Source organism: Anas acuta, chromosome 2, assembly GCF_963932015.1.
Source record: "Anas acuta chromosome 2, bAnaAcu1.1, whole genome shotgun sequence".
Classification (NCBI taxonomy): Eukaryota; Metazoa; Chordata; class Aves; order Anseriformes; family Anatidae; genus Anas; species Anas acuta.
In genome coordinates, this window is record NC_088980.1 from 106,300,469 (window position 1) to 106,321,905 (window position 21,437).

General features: G+C 36.0%; 1 protein-coding gene across 10 annotated transcripts in view; it reads right to left on the minus strand.

The window, feature by feature from the left end:
* DLGAP1 (DLG associated protein 1) overlaps window positions 1–21,437 on the minus strand; it is a 419,465-nt gene that overhangs the window by 120,001 nt on the left and 278,027 nt on the right. For 9 of the 10 annotated variants that reach the window (XM_068671536.1, XM_068671535.1, XM_068671534.1 and 6 more), the window contains one exon: window positions 7,883–8,097. In XM_068671536.1, the coding sequence (XP_068527637.1) occupies window positions 7,883–8,097 (215 nt within the window). Of the gene's footprint in view, window positions 1–7,882; window positions 8,098–20,556; window positions 20,793–21,437 lie in introns of those variants that run through there. The other variant, XM_068671539.1, reaches the window with a different exon arrangement.

The following is a 21,437-nucleotide window of genomic DNA, read 5'->3' on the forward strand; positions in this document are numbered from 1 at the left end:
CTGTGGCCCATGGAGAGTCCCCACAGGAGCAGGTCCCGGGCCGGAGCTGCAGCCTGTGGAGAGGAGCCCACGCAGGAGCAGGGACTCTGGGGGGAGCTGCCACCTCTGGGGGACCTGTGCTGGAGCAGTTTGCTCCTGGGGGATGGACCCTGTGGTACGGAGGCATGAGGGAGGAGTTCTGGAAGAGCTGCTGCCTGTGGGAAGCCCCGAAGGCTCAGTTCAGGAAGGATGGCATCCCCTGAGAGGGACCCCACAGGGAGCAGGGGCAGAGAGTAACCCTGCAGAGATGAAGCATCAGGACCTGACCACAGCCTTCATTCCCTGTTCCCATATTCTGTTTGGGGGAGAAGGTGAGGAAGGTGTTTTTAGTTTGCTTTTAGTTCTCACTGCTCTAGTCTGTTGGCAATAGGCAATAAATAATATTAATTTTCCTATGCTGAGTCTGTTTTGCCCGTGATGGCAATTGATGAGCCATCCCCCTGTTCTTATCTCAACCCTTGCGCCCTTTCCATTGTATTTTCTCCCTCTCTTCCTTTGAGGAGGGAGAGTGAGAGAGCAGTCTGGTGGAGTTTAGCTGCCCGTCAATGTGAAACCACCACACTCATTTCCTGAAATTTCAGCAAGTAAAGGTAAAGAGTATAGGTGAAACAACAACAGTAGTTTAGGTCATAAATTACAACAATATTCTGACTTGTCATCTTAGAGGAACAATAAAAAAATCAATATTTATACAACTATGGCTATACGGAATTAACAGGGTGTAAGAGCAGATGGAGCTAGGTCTGGACTGATACCAGGGCCGCTTTTATGATGGGTAAGTAATGTAGCAGTGAGACCGCAACAGCTTACTGAAGACAGAGTATTTCAGCTTCACCGACAAGATAAGCTAGTGAGGATCCTCACAGAAGTGGAGAGGAGGAGTACCAATCCCACCTACATAGCATGCAGTGAACTGCAGGAATGCCTTGTCTTCCTTCACAGAGAATTCATTTCTGTACAGGAACTCATCATACCTGTGTGTGAGGGACCACAAAACCCAGAAGGGATGCTGCCCCGGGGGATAAGTTTTTCACATATGTGTCAGTGATATTAAGGATTAATTGACTTCATATATTAATCAGTGGTAAGTTACAGATGCTAGCTTCCTGTTGAAAAGGTCCAATATTGCTCTAAGCTCCTACAATAAAGTTTCTGTCATTATCCTCTGCTTTTTAAATATATACAAAATTGATGTCAACTGCCATAAGAAAATCACTGTATTCAGAGGTATGCCCCCCTACTACTTTAAAAGAAATGTACTTTTTTATTACTCTTTTGCCTTCAAATTTTATTCCGATTTATAAATTATTCACTGCCCTTAATCATACCTGACACATCAGCCTGAAAAGTGAAAAAGCTGTCCAACAGGTTCTCTCTAGCTTTTGTAGAGACAAGAGAAGAGATGGCAATAATACATATAAAAAGCTAAGTAATATTTCATGCATCAGTGACTGTGGCCTGGGAATGTTGCTACCTAGACCAACAGTATTTCCAGAATACTGTTCTTTCAGCTGAGCATCCAAAATTCATGGAGATGCTCCAGTCTCTTTCATGGGAAATCTAAAAAACTCCTGCTTTAAGCAAACAAAACAAACAAACAAAAACACCTGAAGGAAAAAGGGAAACACATCTTTCACAAGCTAGAGTTTTGATGAAAATGATTGCAACATGAAACAATGAAACACTGCACTGGAAACATACTGTAAAATACTAATAAAAGATTAATCAGATTATCGCTCTTGTATTAATTAGGAAACTCATTGTTCCCTAATTGGAAGTCACTCAACAAGAAAGAAAATTAACAAGCATGTGTCTAAAAATATTCATTGTAAGTAAGATGAGGATATTGCATCACCTCATGTTTTTCCTCTCCCCTCCATCTGTGATCTGTGTCAGTGAAGTTAATGGGACATTTTCATTAATTTTAGCAGAATGAGGACAGCACTTCCATTAAGAAAAAAGAAAGTAAGCTTCTGTTTATATGACTCATTTTTTTTGTTTTGTTTTGTTTTTGTTTTGTTTTGTTTATGTGAGGGGGTGGGCAGGGTATTTTTGAGCATGTTATAGTAATATATAATAACCTTTAAGTAAACATGACTTCATTCTGAAGACAAAGATGTTTTTCATTCCTAAGGATGTATGTGACACTGGACACTGAAGTGCAGTGTATGGACATTGGATTCACCTTCAGTTTGTTTGATGTCCAGAATAACCTAGCCAGTGATTCAGGCTACAATTAGCCTTAGCTCTTGCATTTTTTTCCCTCAGTACAGGCATTTCCCAAGGACAGCATTTTAAGGAAGCTGAGAAAGTGGGAGAACTATCTTCAGAGTTTTTATTATTCCACAGTTTTCTGAGAGCTGTATATTTGCATTTGTGAAGCCATGAAGATACCTATGTACACAAACACGTGTTGCATCACTAGGAAAATCAAAGCCAGAATGATCTCCATCTTTCAGTGTATTTAGTAGCATTCTTGCCATGAATCATATCACTTGCTGGGTCTTTAGAGTAAAAAGCTTTTAAGACCTTTTATCATCTTCTCATTCACATTGGTCCTAGCATCATGTTCGAATACAGACATTATGCAATTTTATCATTACTTCACTCAGTGCAGATGACGTACTCCGTATGTGCGTATCACCTCCCTTCTGACCTCCACAAATTACCACACAAGCAAAAATACTTGAGAGTTTTGCAGGTTATATATTTTTTTGATATATTTAACTTCTACAGGTATCGCAGGATTTTCTATCTGAGGCATCTTTTACTAGTGTAACAATGGGATGACTGGAGTTTTTCTGCAAATTATCCTATCAATAAAATTAACCTATCAATATTTTCTTCAAATTATCCTATCCTATCCTATTCTATTCTATCTTTCAAGATGTAGTTTTAATGTAGGTTGACCCTAGCTTGAAAGCTTGTTCCCCAGGAACTGACCATATATCAATTCAGACAGGTGATGAGAAGTTTGAATTCAGGATGTATAAATCAGGTATCTTTTCTACCTCAACCTCTATTTCTTCTTGTATATTTCACTGTTATTAAGTTTTCTACCAGATTCTCCCTCCTAAATGAGCTTGACCATTCACTGTTATTATATAGAACATAAAGAAAAATGACACTGAGATTTTCAAAAAACTTTATCTTGGTTTGATATTATTTCCTTAATCAGACTCCTTAAAATATATAAGAAAAACCTGACACATTTTACGTAAGTACATAAAAATATATGTACACATATAAATATGTGTGCACATATAAATATGCACATATTTTGAAATACTATTTTTGGAAAGTCTCTGATTGGCTTTAAAGTCAGGAATTGCCTGGCTTATTTTAAGTATCAGTCATCTATGAATCAGTAATCCACGGGAAGAGATGCAGCTATGATGGAAATTACACAGACAAATTCTGTACCATGGGGGAAAAAAATAAAAAAGCCTAATGCTTTTTGCTCTTTGCTCACACACTGTCTACATCATCAGTGGTGTATCTTTGTGCTCATAAAACAGTGTTTACAGTGTTTAGAATGGTGTTTCTCCAAGTCACAACTGTCTGGGAAAATATGGTATCTCTGTTAAAAAAATTTGAATACAAATATTTGTTAAGAAAAATGTAATTTCTACTCTTCTCTCTCCTTTTTGCATGAACTCTATGCATGCATCTCCAAAGTATCAAAATCACTAAAGTGGTTCAATGCATTGGTGGTCAGTAAGTACGACTTCTTTCAGAAAGAAGTTTATATGAAAAAACATGAGTCCAAAGCAACAAGCCTGCAACTGTGTATAAACCAAAACCTATGTAAAATGTGCACAAATGGATTACCATTAAGAAATACAATATTTGAGAAAAAATAATAATAATAAAAGATGTGCAGGAGACCCAAACAATTGAAGTTCTCACAGTAGCAACAGTGTTGAATTGGAAAACACTTATTGTAAACAGTGAATGTGCAAGGAATGGAGAATAAAAAAGGTGAAAAATGGATTAGAAAATCTATGGTAACAGGATACATCTCTTAGACCTTTTGTCCTCAGCAGGATTTTCTGATCTTTTCCATACTCCTCATTTTTCAGGCTGCCATCAAGCTTTACTTTGCAGTGACTTCCTGGATACTAGACCCATATTCTTTCAAGAGATCCTAAAAGACTACTGCAGATTTTCTCACCCTTATCCAGCTACAAATCTTCATAAAATTTACTGGAACTTCCTATCTTTCAGACTTCAGTCTCTAGCAAACTTGACAAAAGTTGGCCAATGGATTTCAAAGGTACTGGGAGGTTGAAGTGACAGATGGCATGTGGAAAGATGATGTAATTGCATTATTTTTTTTCCCAGTGAAAACCAGGCTGAACATAACCAATGTACATACAGAGGTACATACAGATAGTAAAGGAATAAGTCTTGAATGAAGCTCAGCTGTAATAGAAATGTCAGTTATCTATTGACTGCACCTTCTTGACAAGTTAGCTAACCAGTCCATTTTCTATCTGCTTACAGGTACAAGATAAACTTATGCTACCTTTCAGGAATGGGCAACGGAATCTCACTCTTTTTTTTTTTTTTTTTTTTTTTATTTTTTCCATCTGGATCAGTTTATCTGGGCTGTGAAAAATTAAACACCAGGAGTATACTGCCAGCACACTGAGAGAAAGCTGCTCACTTCCTGGTAGGATAATGAGAGTGCAGCAGCGGAGGTGTGCATTTCAAGATCACAGCAAGCTGTGCTTTATTCAGAATGGTACCATAGCACTTGATTTATGCTGTAACCACATAGAAACCATGGCATGGGAGGAATATGGTAGGAGGGAGATTGTAAAGTATAGGAAGAAAAAAAAATCTCAGAAAAAAATCCCAGGAAAATAAATTTGTATTATGTAAAGGGGAAATGGCACAGTTGTGCTGTTCAAAAGTTATTCGTTATATTAAAAGAAACATTGGTAATAATGAAAACCCTTTCTTAGAAGAGTAGACGCATGAGCAATGGTAGGTAGGTAGGTGGGAGGAATAGCGTGGGTTGTGAGACCAATATTAGACTCAGAGAGAAGTCCCACACAATGAAAACTCCCTGCAAAAAACAGCGAAAGCAAAAGGGGACATGTTTTTAAGTTGTTTTCCTGCCAAAGATGAAAGTGAAGCCAACTACCTGTTGTACAGGAGACTGCATACAAAAAAAAAAAAAAAAAAAAAGAGAGAGAAAGAAAGCAGAAAGAAATGCAAAAGATCCTTGACAATTATCACTGTAGGAAGACTGATTTCACAAGGCACGTTTTTCTATGCTGACAGAAGAAACTTAATGAAAAAAGCGAATACCACTCAGCTTTAAGCTGTTAATAATGTTCTGCAGGTCAGGTAAAAAGTCCACTAGTGTCAATAAAAGGCTGTCTGCTGAATAGAGTGGCTTTTGGCTCATTTCCATTAAGCTTTTAATCAGGTGCTAAATGAGCTCAAGTCAACAGTAAGTCAAGGAAATAACTTGTTATCACACATTACACAATTGCTTGATGGCCTATATTCAGTGAGTTAGGGGCTCTAATTTAGTCTCTGGCTGACAAGCTAGTAAAATTCTATCACAACTCTCAGAGTAATCAGCACAGCCTTGGGATGAATAAGCAAGCCTCTGTAGGTCAAGGTCAAATTATACAACTAGCAAGGTGTGAAGAAGTCTGCAAAAAAGACCTAGCTTAACAAACTTAATTTCCCAGAGCGAGCTCTTGGCTACTTCTCAAATAATAAATAAATAAATAAACAAATAAATAAATAAATAAAGTTCATCAGAAAGGAATAAAAGCCATGCATAATTATATATTATACAATTAGTCTCTGAAAGTGAAAAGGTTTCCCAGCAAGAAATCATGTATCGATCTAGACTAAAAGAAATAGTTCTACTTCATGCCAATTGATATTGAAAAGTCATCAGGAAATTAAATATACTTTATTTCTTGTCCTCTTTTTTTGTTTTTGTTTTTGTTTTTTGTTTAATACCATTTGCCATTTTCCTCTTATTTTTTCCACCCAGACATTTACAATGCACTTCTGCATAGCTCCTAGACTTAAATGACTTTTATCATGTGCAGCTTAAAATAAAGCACATTCATAAAAGCTTTCTTGAATAGGAATGGATTAAAGGACATATGTGAAATGAAGGATTCATAACAGAACTTTGCTGAATTACAATGATTTCAAAGCTAAACCCAAATGCTTCTGCTGCCTAGCCCCTCTGATCTAACTAACGTCCTTTGGGGTGAACAGTGACATGAAAGACTTTTTAATAATTCCATATTATTTTGCAAATCTCCTATCTAGAGAGAACACAAATGACCAAGAGCAAATCATTGTGATTCGCTGTGCTTCACTTATATAATATGGAACCACTGAATGTATATTTCTTAAGGCTCGGAATGGATAAGTGTCATTCCTCATGGTGTGTCTGTGCACAAAGCATGGCTATGTGGAGTTTGTGCTGACACCTAATGTTTATATTCACCTTCCTAGGTTGCTATACTGAGGTTGCTATACCTAACTGCAGAGGAGTTTTGGCTGAGGAAAGGGTATGATAAAGTCTGCTGGATGATGAGAGTAGTCATGAACTTTGAGCAACATGCAGCAAGTTCGTGAAGATCCCCAAAGACAATGAGACAACTTTCTCCCTTTACATTAATGGACAGAGCAGACAAAATTCCTGGTTTCCCCTGAGACAGTCAGGCAGGCTGCTATTGGGAGCTGGAATAAGTATGTTCCGGTCTTTTGGTCTATTCATCACTGATGTCAAGATCATAACATTCTTAACAAAGATCAAACACCTTCCTCTACAACCTATTTCTCAGATAAAATCTTTGGGAAGAAATGGGGTAGAGTAGTACAAGGAAGGGGAGGAAATTAATGAGCAAAATGCAGGAGTCTTTTGTCTTTAATCACAGATACTAGAAGAGATACATCTCTTTTTATTTCCATTTTAAAGCTACAGCCTTAGGCATGTTGTACCAAAATTAAGTTATTTTTGGTTCGGTGAACTATGATTCACTATACATTTTTGCAGAAGACAGACAGAAACAATTGTTGATTTAAATCCACTCTATTTTCTTTTATGGATATAATTTATTTTATTGCTTTAGGAAAGCTCTCCGTTTTAGAATCATTTAGAAGAAAACACTAATACCCAAACTATTAATTTGTACAATTTTCACGAGAATTTGGTCTCTTTTAAAAGGATCCAGTGAAATAAAAAATGACATAAAAAACATAAATTTGTCATCCCTCTAGACTAAAGCTTTCATAAACAATTTAAGTATTTTCACTTTTAGTTACATTTCTCCACAAAATAGTGTGATTCTAAGTGAACTAAGGAGTGGAAACCACAGATTTGTCTGTTTTCAAAAGTCATTGTTCTTTTTAATTAAATGTCAGATGCTCTCTGATGAGTTGCAACGATTAGCTTAGGGCTAATTTCACATGTGCTATTCATGATGAGTATATATACATATATATATGTATACACACATGCAATTATGTAAAGCTTCTGCAGGCCTAAGTTACAGTTCAGCAAAGTATTCAAAGAACAGACCTACTGTACACACCTGAACACTTTCACTTAATACTAACAGGCTGAAATACTTTGCAAATTCAAAGCACTGGTAGTGGAGCCCCTTTTCGAAGTAACATTGAAATACATGGTCAAATCTACCATTATTCAAAAAAGCTCATACCAGAAGTGACCAAACACAGTTGTTAAAATACTTTCCTTAACTGGTGCCTATGAGTGAAGGACAGAAAGAAATAGGAGAAGAAAATGTATCTCTCCATGGAGAGTTCTATATGATCTCGATGGCTGACTTACTTGAGGGTGGTGAGCTCTGTAAGGGATGGCTGTGTGGCCTTAAGATAGCTCTCTCTCCGTGCAGCAATCTTTGGAGATGGCTTCGGACTTGTGTCTGAATCTCCACTGTCATCATCCCCCATGGCTTTGATGTAACTGCCACTACGCATTCGTCGGCAGGGAATCTCATCATCTTTCCCTCGTGGAGTATATCCAGACCATTCATCTTGAGGAACCTGCAGTTATAAACACAATTCCCTTATTAGTACCCTTTTCCCTGTTGTAATTGCACAGCAAGATTTGACCGTGCTAAGCTGCCACAGAGACATAACAAAAATTCACACGGGCAGGGGCCCATCCTCCATACCATTTGACTGTGCATAGTAGTTTGCAGTGGAGGCCCCCTTCTCTCCCTGTATAGTCACAAATGCCTCTGGAGGTATGCTATTTTCCAATCGTTATCTCGAAGTTTCCAGAAATCTATCTAACACAGGAGCCTCATATAGGCCTAATTCTGGGCTGGATAAATCTGTTTTTCTTTGGTGAATATCGTTTTCATTCAAATGATTTCCAGACAGATTACAGAGTAATCTTGGTTCAGCTCAATGTATTGAATACACATGGCAAGGCAAGATAAAATATGAATCTTGAAATCACAGTCATTTCAGATAGAGTATGCATGGCTACATGTGAATCTGCACCCACCAGAATGATTTTGATTAAAGACACACTTCAAGTTGGTATAGCTATGTAGTAAGCGTCACAAAAGTATGTTTGCAACTTCAAAATTACAATAATGTAGCTTCTATAGCATAATTAGTGCAAATGGATTCTCATCAGCTTGCAGGGACCTTCCTTTTGAATTATGTTAGTCTGCATATCTGAGTCATACAACTCTCTATTCCTTTATTTTTCTTCTTATTATTAACATTCATTATTTCTCTTGATCTGAAGCAAGTTCTGTTCACTCTTTGCAATGGAAATCTGGAACACCAAGAATGTGTGTTCACAAGATTTTAGGACACAGCAAGAGACACTCCAAGAGCACTGTTGTCATGCCCACTCATCCTCTCCCTTGCTTGCTCTTGGGGCTTCTGGCCATAGTAAACCAACACCTGCACTTCTGTAACAGCAGAAACAACATGCAGTGGAGCAAGGTTCTTGAAATAACTGTCCTAAAGTTATTCTGCAGATCCTTTACTATTTTATTATGAGGGTGCAACTGCAAAAGCACATTTCAGTTAAGCATATTAATGTTAGATTTAAATAAATGTAGTTACGGATTTCTACTCGTTCACTACTTTTTTGATTAAACATAGAGTCTCAAATCTGGGTTACTAAAAATTTTCCAACAGCTTACAAATACTAACTTCTAACAGGACAATCAAAAAATGTCTCTTTTCTATGAAAAGTTTGCTCCTCAACAACATTTAACTTGTGGTGAGTACCTTGTGCATCCATTGCTTCATAAACTTCAGCCATACCATTTACATGCCATCTTATTTAGAAAATCATAACTTACTTCAAGAAGGACCTTAAGGGGAATGAATATATTTCAAAGTCTTTTTTTTTTTTTTTTTTTAATAATTGAATGATGGCATGCAGTAATCGGTATTGGTAGGAAGTAGTTGAATAACTATACTTAAAAGCACTTGCAATATCCTTCTTCTAGTAAAGGGGAAGGCTCTAAGTACTTGAGTATTACAAGCTAAGAGTACAAAGCATTTACAGAATCCACTGGAGGAAAAGTGTTGAATATACAGTTCTGATAAACCTCAATTTCAAATAAAAAACATATGCAATGTTTCAACTTTTAAGTTTATGCCTAGATCACAGGCCTGGACAGCTGATGATGTCTTTTTTGGGCGTGTACATCTTCTCAATGTGCAAATGAAAATAATATTTTCTAGTGGATTTGATTTTGATTTTTGACATACAGGAACATTTTACACTCCTCCTCCAGCGCACTTATGACAGACAGACAATAATATTTTTTCCAGGTTTGATGCTTGCATTGCTCTTAGGGCTACAGCATCAGCAACCAGAGAAAATACAATCCGTGCTTATAACATCCCTCATCTACATCTAGGAACCTGCAGCTCCTGCTTGTCAACCTTGACTTTTCAAATGACTTGTACAAGAAAGAAGTTAACAGAGGATTTGTAAAACCAAGCTTTGCTGACATTTTGATGAAATGCTTTCCAATCACTCTTCAGGCAGATATTTAATAGCTAAGAGTATGTAGAGAATCTGTGACTTCTCATAGGACATGTACTTTAATCTGTTTAATATTTTATTCATTATGATTTAGTCAAAGATCTGTGATTTTTCTCATTAAAATAAATTAGTGAATTAGTCTTTAATGCACTAAATAAAATATGTTGGTATAACATTAGGGTTTGTGTCTCCAACTGAGCGAAAGTCAGAGGAGTTAAAGTTATTATACTCACACAGCACCCGTAATATAGGCAAGCTGAACACTTGTAGATTTATTAAATTACAGACATACAGTTAAATTTAGTGCTGTAGTTTTTAGCTGCTCTACAGATGAGATATAGCTGTTCTGGGCACTATAACTCAGTTTCCTGAATTCTGTTGTCAATAATCCCATATAAAAATACATATAATACCTTTCATCCCAAAGCTTCTCAAAATTGATTTAGATACAACAGACCAAATTTCGAAAGCTGGTTGCAATGGATTTGCCACAAAACATCCTATTTACACATGCAAACACTGTGGACAGATAGAAATGTACTGTGATGAGCTGTGAAAGCTCTAGCTGCACAAATTACATGAGATGATAAGGAGGAAGTCTCCAGTTTGAGCTCTCCTGACTCAGGGAAGTAGGCAGTTTATGAATAACAGCACACTATCGTTTTAGTAGCTCCTTGGCCTTTTAAACACTAGTTGCAGAAAAAAAAGCTGAGTTGTTCACATAGAGAGCAGGGACAAAGCAATCTCAAGCCACAAACCCAGTGGATGTTTTGTGTACTGAAAGCTACTTGCATGTGCAAAAATAAAGAAAATTATACAAATAACAACTCAAGTCCCATTACCAAATCACAGTTTTAAGGATAAACCCTGTATGGGCCAAAGAGAAAAGGATGCCTGTAGTTAGGAAAAACACCCAGAGTTAGAGAACAGCCTAAAAAAGAGAACAGTCTAAAGAATCAACCCAGCTGTATAGAATTTAAGTTTAAACCTTGAGAAAAGCAAAGTGTTTGTACAAACTATCTTAGCTGCCTAGGCAAAACTTCAGTAGAATTATGTAATAGATATTTAACTACAAAGGTGGGGACATCTACTATTTTGTTTAAGCAGTTTGAGCAGTTTTATTGCAGATATGTAGATATTTATTTATTTTATTTTTTTTTTTCATTCAGGTTTCAGTATTTAAAAGAACAACAGGGGTCCAATTCCCCTCTATTTTATTTCAGTTTCATAGGAGCTGAAAACCCTGATTTCAGAAGATGGAGTAGGAAAAAGCAGTTTAACTGCTTGAGAGCACTAGTGAGGTAAAGAAATGCTTTAAAAGTAGTAGATTTTTGCTTTGGCTATTAACAATTATAATGCTTTTTATGAAAGGATCTCAGAGCACTGTCTGTTTATTACTTGAGTAGGACAAACAACATTTAAAGCTCAACATTTCCTATTATTATAACTATTTTATAATAAATAAAAGAAAATAGAATCATAAAATGCTAACATTTTTATACTTCTGTGTCTAAAGACAAATACCTCAAGCAATACTTGCTAAAAGAAGTGACCTGATTTTCAGAGTTGCTTTCTTTGGTGGCTAATACAAATGGCTGTAGCTGCTTATAGATCACAATCCAATTTACTGTCAAACAGAAGTGTTTGTATCATGGGAAAGAAGAAAAATATAAAATTCTAGCTGAAATACAAATTAGGAAAATAAAATTGGTCACATTATTTCCTGAATTCTTTTCCTTCTTTTCCTATTCTTTTCTTATACATGTGATACTGAACATACTGTAGCATATTTCCTTCTGTTCTGGAAAATGCTGGGAGAAATATCTATATGAACCTCCATCTCTTTTTTATTTGATTTTTTTTTTTTTTTTTCAGTCAGGAAGTCTGCCTAGATTTTCTTTCTTTGGACTATTGGACTTCACTTGAATGTCCAATATTATATCTTGCAAGGTCACATACTGTGCTTCATGCAAATGCATATGCACAGCAATTACTGCCTTGGAGGATTAATGGCATTGACATACCTGAGACAAAGCTGTTTCATGCTTTTAAGAAAATCATGTTATCCAATTACCTTGGCAATTTCATTTTTTCACTATCAGAATATCAAGCAGATACATGACTCTTATGATTGTTTCTACTCTCATGAAAGAGGTGGAAGAGCTAAACTCAGATCTAACAATGAACATCATTGTTTTTATTACAATGGGACTATTATCATTCATAGTACTGAACTAATAGAGATCCTGGAAACATTTCATTCTAATCTTTAAGATCATATACAATTTTCTTTACACACCTAAAAATCAAGAGTGTCCTTTAATCATACATAAAAGCCCAGTGAAACAGAGAATCATTATTACTTGAAATACATAAAAATATTCAGCAATGGCCTTTAAGCCAGGCAACTTACTGAATTTATGACTTCAGTTCTTCACTATATACCTGGAAATAAAATGTTTGTTACAAGTATGAAAACTAAGTTTTACTATGTTTTCTTTCTTTTGATTAAATGGTAGATATGTTTTTCTAAACAGAACAGACTATACAGATAACACTGCCACCAGCCAACATCTTACCTGGATTCAGCTTCATTTAGTGTATTGTTTACCTATCCTGATCTTTAAATAAATTTATGGACTTCTGGAAGTGTTTACACTGTTGTTAGCCAGGCTGGATTGACTTGTTATTATTATTATTATTATTATTATTATTATTATTATTATTATTATTATTATTATTATTATTATTATTTTAAATTTATTTTTTAATATATATAAAGGAATAGGATTTTTCTATCAGATAATCTAGGACCCTGAATAAAGAAACTAAGCAAACAGGTATACTGGCCCCACAGTTTCCAAACATTCATTTTAGCAGCTCATGCTTAGTGGTATGTGAAATAAACCTAGCATGTAAGGACAAAGGTAAAGAAAACATTTTTTGTTTATTTATTCAAGCTTTAACAAATAAAAAATAGAGTATCGAATATCTCTAGTTTCCTTCCTTTTACCCAGAATTGTTCTTAACTTACCTTATTGGATGAAATAGCAAACAGACTGTCTCTATAGCAAATTAAGTTCATTATTGATCTCTAGTTTGATTTGGTTTATTGCAGCTGAAAGCATAAAAGCTTCTCCCTGTGCTTTGCCAAAGCAATGTGGATGACTATAGAAGTAAACACAAGGACTGGAAGGGAGTGGCTAACCATTGCTCACAGCAGTAGACTTGTAACTTTAGCTTTCTATTAGTATGCAAATACTTAATGAAATGAAATCACACAACTGAAGAACAATGCTTAATGACTGCTCAGTGCAGATTTTCAAACCCATGCAATTTGGTTTTCTTAGCCGTTATTATGCTTCTTCTGTGTGTTGTTAAGGAAGTTTCAATTGCTATCTTCTACTTACTAAGCCTATTCCTAGCACTCATGAATATTGAATTAATCAGACCAATAAAGATAAGCAACATTTCAGTCTATCAACCTGCATGTATTAAGAATCATTGAAGTACACAAAAAAACAAGGAAGCCTTGCAAGCCTCGAACAATATATATTTAGCAAGCTTCAAGAGTTTTCAAAAAGGCAGACAAGAACATTCGTACCATTTAGGACAAACTTAACAAGTTCAATATCTGCAGTAATTCTTGCTTTAGCTTGTATGATTTCAGCAGTCAGGTTCTATTATAAATTCAATTAATTTAGCTGACTTATCTTCATGTTGTTTTACATGAAGAGTATTTATAGCCAGGACAAAGAACCTGCCTGAGATAGAACATTACCTCCTCAATCCTGAGGCTGCAACCTGCATCAAACCTGAATGAGCACTGTGAAGAACTGCAATTTTCCTTAACTTAATGGTAGTTTGAAAAGGCAGTGTGAATACTCAGAGTAAGTCAACAGACAAACTTTTTCAAGTACTGCTACAGTTTATCATTTTCATTTGTTAAAAGATGCCTTGACCACTTGTGAATCTGATTCACAGTCTGTCTTGTGAAGAGGAATTTGTGTTTCCTCCACAGATAATCCCGACCTGACTCCAAAATCAATTTTCTCCTGCTGTTTTACACATAAAAGTCCAACAAAGAGTGAAGAGGGCCACTTGGATACAATGATTACAGCCAAGGGCCTTGCAACTTTGCCACTCCCAAACGTATTCTGCAGAAAGGGCGACAAACAGCTATCACCTCTGTTATTTAAAATCGTGCAGCCTGAGTGTAGGCCAGGACCACAGATTAAAACTCCTTCGTTGGTACTCATGGATGTTATTGTTTCTGTGGTAGAGGGCAAACATTCATTCTCATCTTTCTCTAAATCCTTAAAGCTTTCAATTTCAGATGGCTAAAATGAGATATCACTCCTCACCCAGGAAGGACAATGAGAACCTACAGTATGACTGCTAACGTGAATACCAGTCCTTGAAAGGATAATTTCAATGAGTGGAGAAATGTTCTTTCACCAGTAGATGACTTCCTTGGGGTGAATTAGCACTCTCCCTAGTCACTTCAGCTCCTGCATACAGTGACTAGCTAGCATCAAAAACCAATGCTGTTAAAGAAGATGTCATTTTACCTTTCTTTCACTGCATAAAACCACAAGCCCACTATCAAGCTGGCAAGAAAATGGCTCATGGATAGAGAACATGTAGCTGAATCTGAAATCCTTGGAAGAGAAACAGATGTGGTGGAGAGTGTATTTTGAGGGAAACAGCCCTGATGCTGTTTCTGTTGGCTGACTATAACTAGATAATCTCTAATGCTTTGAAAATGTCTCACTCACACAGGCAACGACTGTAAGTAATGCAGTTAACCTACCATCTCTGGCTGGCTGTTAGCTTCTGTCATATTTTAGTATACAATGGCCAGACTTCACTGAGACGTCCACAATGCTTTCTTTTGGATTACAGCAATGAATTATATCTGTGTAAGAAGCCTTTATTCAGCTCTAAAGAAATTTTACTGGTTTCAGAATTTAATAGGATGTCTCAGTGACCCCAAACTGTCACCTCTGCTCTATCTCAGTGGCTAATCAAGGTCATGGTCTTGACTCTCTTCTGCTGGAAAATGAATTGCTAGAGTATAGGAAATCTAGAAGAGTTTCTAACAAACTGATCAGCAGGCTGGGTTTATGTCAGTAAAGCAAAATTAGTCAGAAATTTATTTGCATGAAAAAACAACTTAAGGTCTCTGGAAGCCTTGGCCTATCAAAGCTGGCACAGTGTCTTATCCATTTTCATGGCACATTGCCTAGCCTTTGGTAAGAGAAATATTTATTTATCAGAAGTCATATAATCTCTTCACTTTCTACCCAAACAAGACAGTCCATTGCACAAACTCAGTGTAAGCAGATGAGAGGAGAAAGCATGTACAGAAACATCAAACAGATTCATGTTCATGTTGTTTAATTCATTATTAGACAGAAGGTTAGCTGTGCAACAAGCATAGTGCTGGAGACTTTGCAGAGCTGAACAGAGACCATTGCCAGCTGCCCCCAGCTCAAACCACTCTTCTAACATGGTGGTATTTCCCACTCAAGATCTGTGCTACAGATTGCATTCTTGAAACAAACAAACAAACAAAATCAACAGCTGGATGTAGGAAAAATATCCTTTATTATTTAGCACTGAATAAGGAAGGCATGTCACCACTCAGTGCTTTTTTTTTTTCCCACTTACTGTGCAAGTTTCCATAAGAAATGTTAGGGATTTTGAACTCTGATACAGATTGAAATGATCTTATTTGCTGGACTGGCTTTGTGTTGAAGATTTCGGTAGAGTTTTATTTATTTATTTGTTTATGTATTTATTTATTTATTCCCAGTGAATTTAATGAAAATAAACAGATTAGAACACTCCAGATATTTAAGGTTGCAGAAAGGCTCAACTCCAGGTCTGAATCAAGTTTTATCCACGTTTGTACCAAAAGGAACTGTAGTAGATAATAAATGCTGGCTTAAATGCATCCATAACTTTCACAAATGTTTCTGACAATAACACTATATGTAACATAGCATTGCACAAGCATGTTGCTAAATCCTCTATACTGTATGCTAGCAACACAAAAAAGAGATTCAGCAGACAGAATTATGTTCATTAATGAATGCACTGTGAGAACATAGGGATGTTAACAGAATGAACCAAAAGTAATTCTTCAAGTTAATCTAGAAAAAATAACATCAGTGCCAGTATTTTCAATATTAAGAAGTTACAGAATGGTGTTAAAACCAAAGGATAGAAAAATACCAACTAAACTAACTGCAGCTAAATGTGAAGTACTGACATTGCCATAGAACAACTCTCTTAGAACTTAGGTGGCCTTCATTTCTGCATTACTCAGATGCCAAAGGTCTGTTCAGGCTTTAATTAACTGAATGAGAACACAGCAGTTGTTAAGGTGAAATATGTAGCAATATCATTCTCATCATTCTTTCAGCTGACAATTTTTTAGAAAGGTAAATTAAAGGACTGAGAGGATGAAGAGGATGGCTATACTGAAATAATCTCCTAATTTTTTCTCCCAGTATAGTAAAGGCATATTGTAGGTAGAATGTTTGTAGGTTGGCTAAATAACCAACATGTAGGCTTATTAGAATTATTTTTATTTTTATATATATATATTTAAAAAGCAGGTTTTGCTTTATTTATAATTCCAATTGCCCCCAAATTTCATAACTTTATTAATTATTCATGTTAACCATCCCTAAGCACTTTTAAAACTGAAATAAATTAGCTTCATGTGAATTATACTTTTTTTTCAGTTTTAATATAGCTAGTTACTAGATTATTAATAAAGTATGAACATTTAACATTTTCTAAATATTTTCATGATTATTTTGTTACCTGGAATACACCTAGAAAATGTTATAATGTTTGACATCTTATTTCAAAATTGCTTGTTTAAATGGTTTCACTAGCTTTACTGAGAAATACGTGTCATATGAGTTGAGTGAAATACTTTGAAACTGATACCTGATATACTTTGTAGATCTGACTGGCAAATCACAGGGGTAATTATACATGCTTCATCTGATGTATGAAAATATTCATTAATATTAGTGGACATTAAAATGCAACATCCATATACATCGGAAGGATATACTGAAAGATTAATTTGAATATGGTAGTTATGACAGAAACACAAACAACATGAGTAAAGAAAAAGTAGAGAACAGCAGAAAATGCAGATCAACTTGCCCAGTTAAGCCCAATATAACAGACCTAACAAAGTTCTGTGTCATAAAGACAAACACACTGCAATTAACATGCTGCATTAACAAATCACATGACAGATCCTGACCCTTATAAGCATCCTGATTTGGGATGAGGCCTTACCCTGTATCTGGCCACCCATGGACACAGACAACAGAAAGATGCTGGGAATGAGCAGTATATCCTAAGAAACTATGGAAGTGCTTTGTTCCAAGACTGGAAAGCAAGTCACTTTAACTATATCAGTTTCTTAAGGAACTGATAGGACATACTGCACATTACAGACAACCTTCCCATAGGAAAATGAGCGCCGTACCAACCGGAGTCGCTCGCCACTAGATCCAGTCTCTGAAAAACCAGAAAATGCTTATCACACCCCAAAACTTGGCTTACAGTTTTTATAGTATTTCCCATATTCTCCCACCAAAGGATTATTGATTCAAATGCAGAGCTCAGATGACTGCACAGTCGTCCCCACCTACTTCAGCTTTCAGGAGTAAACTTCCTTCCTCAGCCCTGAATATCTGACACAACTGACTTCAGTCTCATCAAATTGGGTCAAAAGAAAACATATGACTGACCCACATTAGAAGAAAAGAGGAATAATACGAAAAATGTCATCTTTTGTATTCTTCTCCATCTCTTTACAAATGGACTAAGGACTACGGGAATAGTAATTACAGGGAATAATGAACAGCAAAATTATAATTAGAGACCAACTATGCAGTGTATTTGATATTCTATTAACTTCAACAATCATGAATTCATAGTGAAACAAAAGTGTCAGAAATATCTACCAGTGTATTTAGGCCCTATTGCTTGCAGAACAAAAGTCTGCTTATATTTCATGTTCTATACTTTTGCTTAATTTTAATTATTTCAAAGGTGAAGCTATCAGAGAAGTGGAAGCTGTCCACTGCCTTATAGATTATTCTCTATAAGGCAGGGAAATCATTTTGAAGAATTTTGAGAAAACCACAGGTCCTTCTCACCTTCCTTCATGTTAGTGTGATTGCAAATCTGGATCAAATGAAAATATTTTTCTTGAAGTAAGAAGGAGCTCGATAAAGGACTTTATCTTTCTACTGTCCAGTTCCTCATTTTTGAAAGGAGAAATGGAGAGAAGAGGGAAAAAGAACTCCATTCCCAAAATGCCGCTAAGAGGAAAAGGTTTACCTGATTGTCTTTAAACCATCCTGGGAACCAATAACCCTTTCTGAGATAACAGAAAGTTATCTCAGAAACAGAGTGGAGCCAAGCCTCCCTGATTCCTCTCTGCCCTTGAACTCAGAGGCTGGACACCGCATCTCAGCACCTGGACTGGAAGCGGAGCCTGCCGGGGTAAAGAAAGTCTGTGTGATGCGAGAGGACACTGCACTCAGTCCAAATTCCAAGTTATGAGAAATAAGCCCATCTGTAACATGAACTACTGCCAGCTCCTTTCACAGAATGGTTATGTGGAAAATATCACACTAAGTGAGATAATTGTTTGTTATTTCCATGTCTTTACACTGAGAATTCATCCAGATACTTCAGTGGTAAAAGCTGTTACAAGCAAATATGAACTCTATTTTATCTGTGATCTCTGATATACTCAGAGCTACCAGGACAAAGAAAATGTTTTTGTACCCTGAGTTGGAACATCACTCCTTTGTTGTGTCCAGATACTACCACAAGAACAGTTTTCGTGAGCAAAATAGTTGCTTCTTTTAAGGATCAGAGAGTTTATGTCCTGGGCTATAAACAATGACTTAAATTACAAGTGAGTTGACAAGAGCATCTATTTAACATTTAATGAGTTAAATAAAGCAACAAAAAAGCATTCTATTAATTGATGTCATTATCAGAGTTGTCCAGTACTGTCATGAATTTGCAGCTAAATAGCTTTTATCTTATTTAGTGCATTTCTAATTGTTTTAACAATGTAGGACACCAGCCCTTTGGTACAATGATTAGAAGGTCACCAGGAAAACAACAGATAATCTGAATACTGCTGCAGCCCACTGACAGAGTGATACTCTGCTGTTGTTAACATATATTCATATAACGGGACAGCCAAAAGGCCTCAATTATGTTCCAGACCCCATTGTGCTGGACACTGGGGAAACACAAAAGGAAACAATGTCCAAGCCCTAGAGGGCTTGTAGAATAAAAAGATGGGTGATGCAATGAAGAGAAAGGCAATGGGATGCATTCAGCCATACAGACTTACTTTTTATGATTGATACCTATTTTTTATCTTTTTATACTGCCAAGAGAGAATAATAATACTGACCTGCTCCCTTAAATCTACCCTGTTCTGTTTGAGTATTATTTCCAATGTTAATCAAGACCCGATTCAAATTTTTTTTTTTTTTTAAACAATTTCAATCCATTTACATTTCTCTGACTTTTACAAACAAGCATACAATTAGAAAAATGAAATGAAATAAATGAAATGAAATGAAATGGAAAACTAAAACCAAACTATGAATTTGAACATAAACAATATGAGAAACACAGTGAGAATTTAGTTATTTTAATTCCTGCCCTTGACAGTTGTTGGACATATTTTCATACAGACACAGATAATGTCCTCTAATTCCACTTCAAGAGTCTATTCCCATCAGTTAAACATTGTCTAAAAGTCCCTATGGAGGTGTTCGTTTAAAGCCGATGCTGGCACAGTTTTTTGCTCTTTTCTAGCCATCTGGTCACAAACTGAGTTGTCAGCTATTTTATCAAAGCCTGTGAGGAAGATCAAAGGAGTAAACAAAAACATCAACAAAGAAATCTCAAGGTCCAAAGTAATCACAACAATTGACTCTAAAGTAATAATTTATTGTCCCTCACAGAATTCAGACAAAAGAGACTTAATATAACAAATCTGAAAAGGCTGTAACCTTAGGCTATTCTGAAACCCCTGTCCCTCCCCGGTCCATAAGAACAGCTGTAAACATACTCTTAGCACCCTTATTATCCCCTGTCTTCACACTCCACTCTTCCAGCAATTAATAGAAAATACATCGATCCACTTCTTTACATTTAAAGCTTAGAATCCCAGATGCTGGCATTCAGAATTATTTTGCATGCCATTCAATAATACCTTTTAAGATCAATTTTTAAATGTGTATGCCTCGGTCCTACGCTTTTTCTGCGTACTGGTTTAAACAACAGAATGTGAAAGCTGACTGTATCATTAAAGCACCCATATGAGAAAACTCCTTACAGTTTCTATACAAATAGACAAGAGTCCCACTACATTAAAATGAAACCAAATTGTCTCAGCAAACCTCTTTTTTCCTCATGGTCTTCTCTCTTCTCTGTGCAACGTTGTTCCATCTTACACATACACTTAGATGTGCCATAAGTGCTCCGTTTTAAAGTGCAAAAAAGCTATCCACAGCTCCCCTAAGAATGAAACTGTTTTAATATTTTCTGATCCATGTTCCTGCCACAAACATTCACCGGCAGTATGATAGCTCCAAGAGCAGACATCTGATTCTTGACATTTAAAGATACAATACTGGTGAAAAATAGTGACGCTGTATTAACTGCAAACAGCTTGTGAGGGAGTAGGTGATGTACTCCTAAAATGTATAATCAGAACAAGCAATAATTTCAACCTTTTGCTTTTATATTTTTGACTCAAAGCCATGAGAAAGAGGAATAGCCAGATAAACAAATCTGGACACTTTACAATAAGTATTTTATGAGAATTTATATGCTCTGACAAAAAGGAAAGTAGATTGTTTTCCAACAGGATAAAGTATTAAGGTACCTCAAAGTTACTCAAAAGGTCTCAGAAGCTTTCATAATAAAATAAGCAGCAAATAAAGGCAAATCCTGAAATTACAGAAATCAAAGAATTTGTATCCTGGTAACATTCATTTAATTGACATTGTAATGCTAACTACAAGCACTACAACATCACATTCTCTATACCCCTACTGTGACTGCCTTATAAATTCAAAAAGTACACAAAGAGGTCTTATTTTTCCCACATGAAAAAATTAAGCCTGTTCCAACATGAACTGTTTCTTTGAAATATTGAATGCTGACAAAGAAAGAAAAGAGAAGAAAAAATAAAAAGAAAAAAAGAAAAAAGAAAAGAGAAAAAAAAAAGAAGAAAATGAAATCAGAAACAAACAAACAAACAAACAAAAAAACAGAT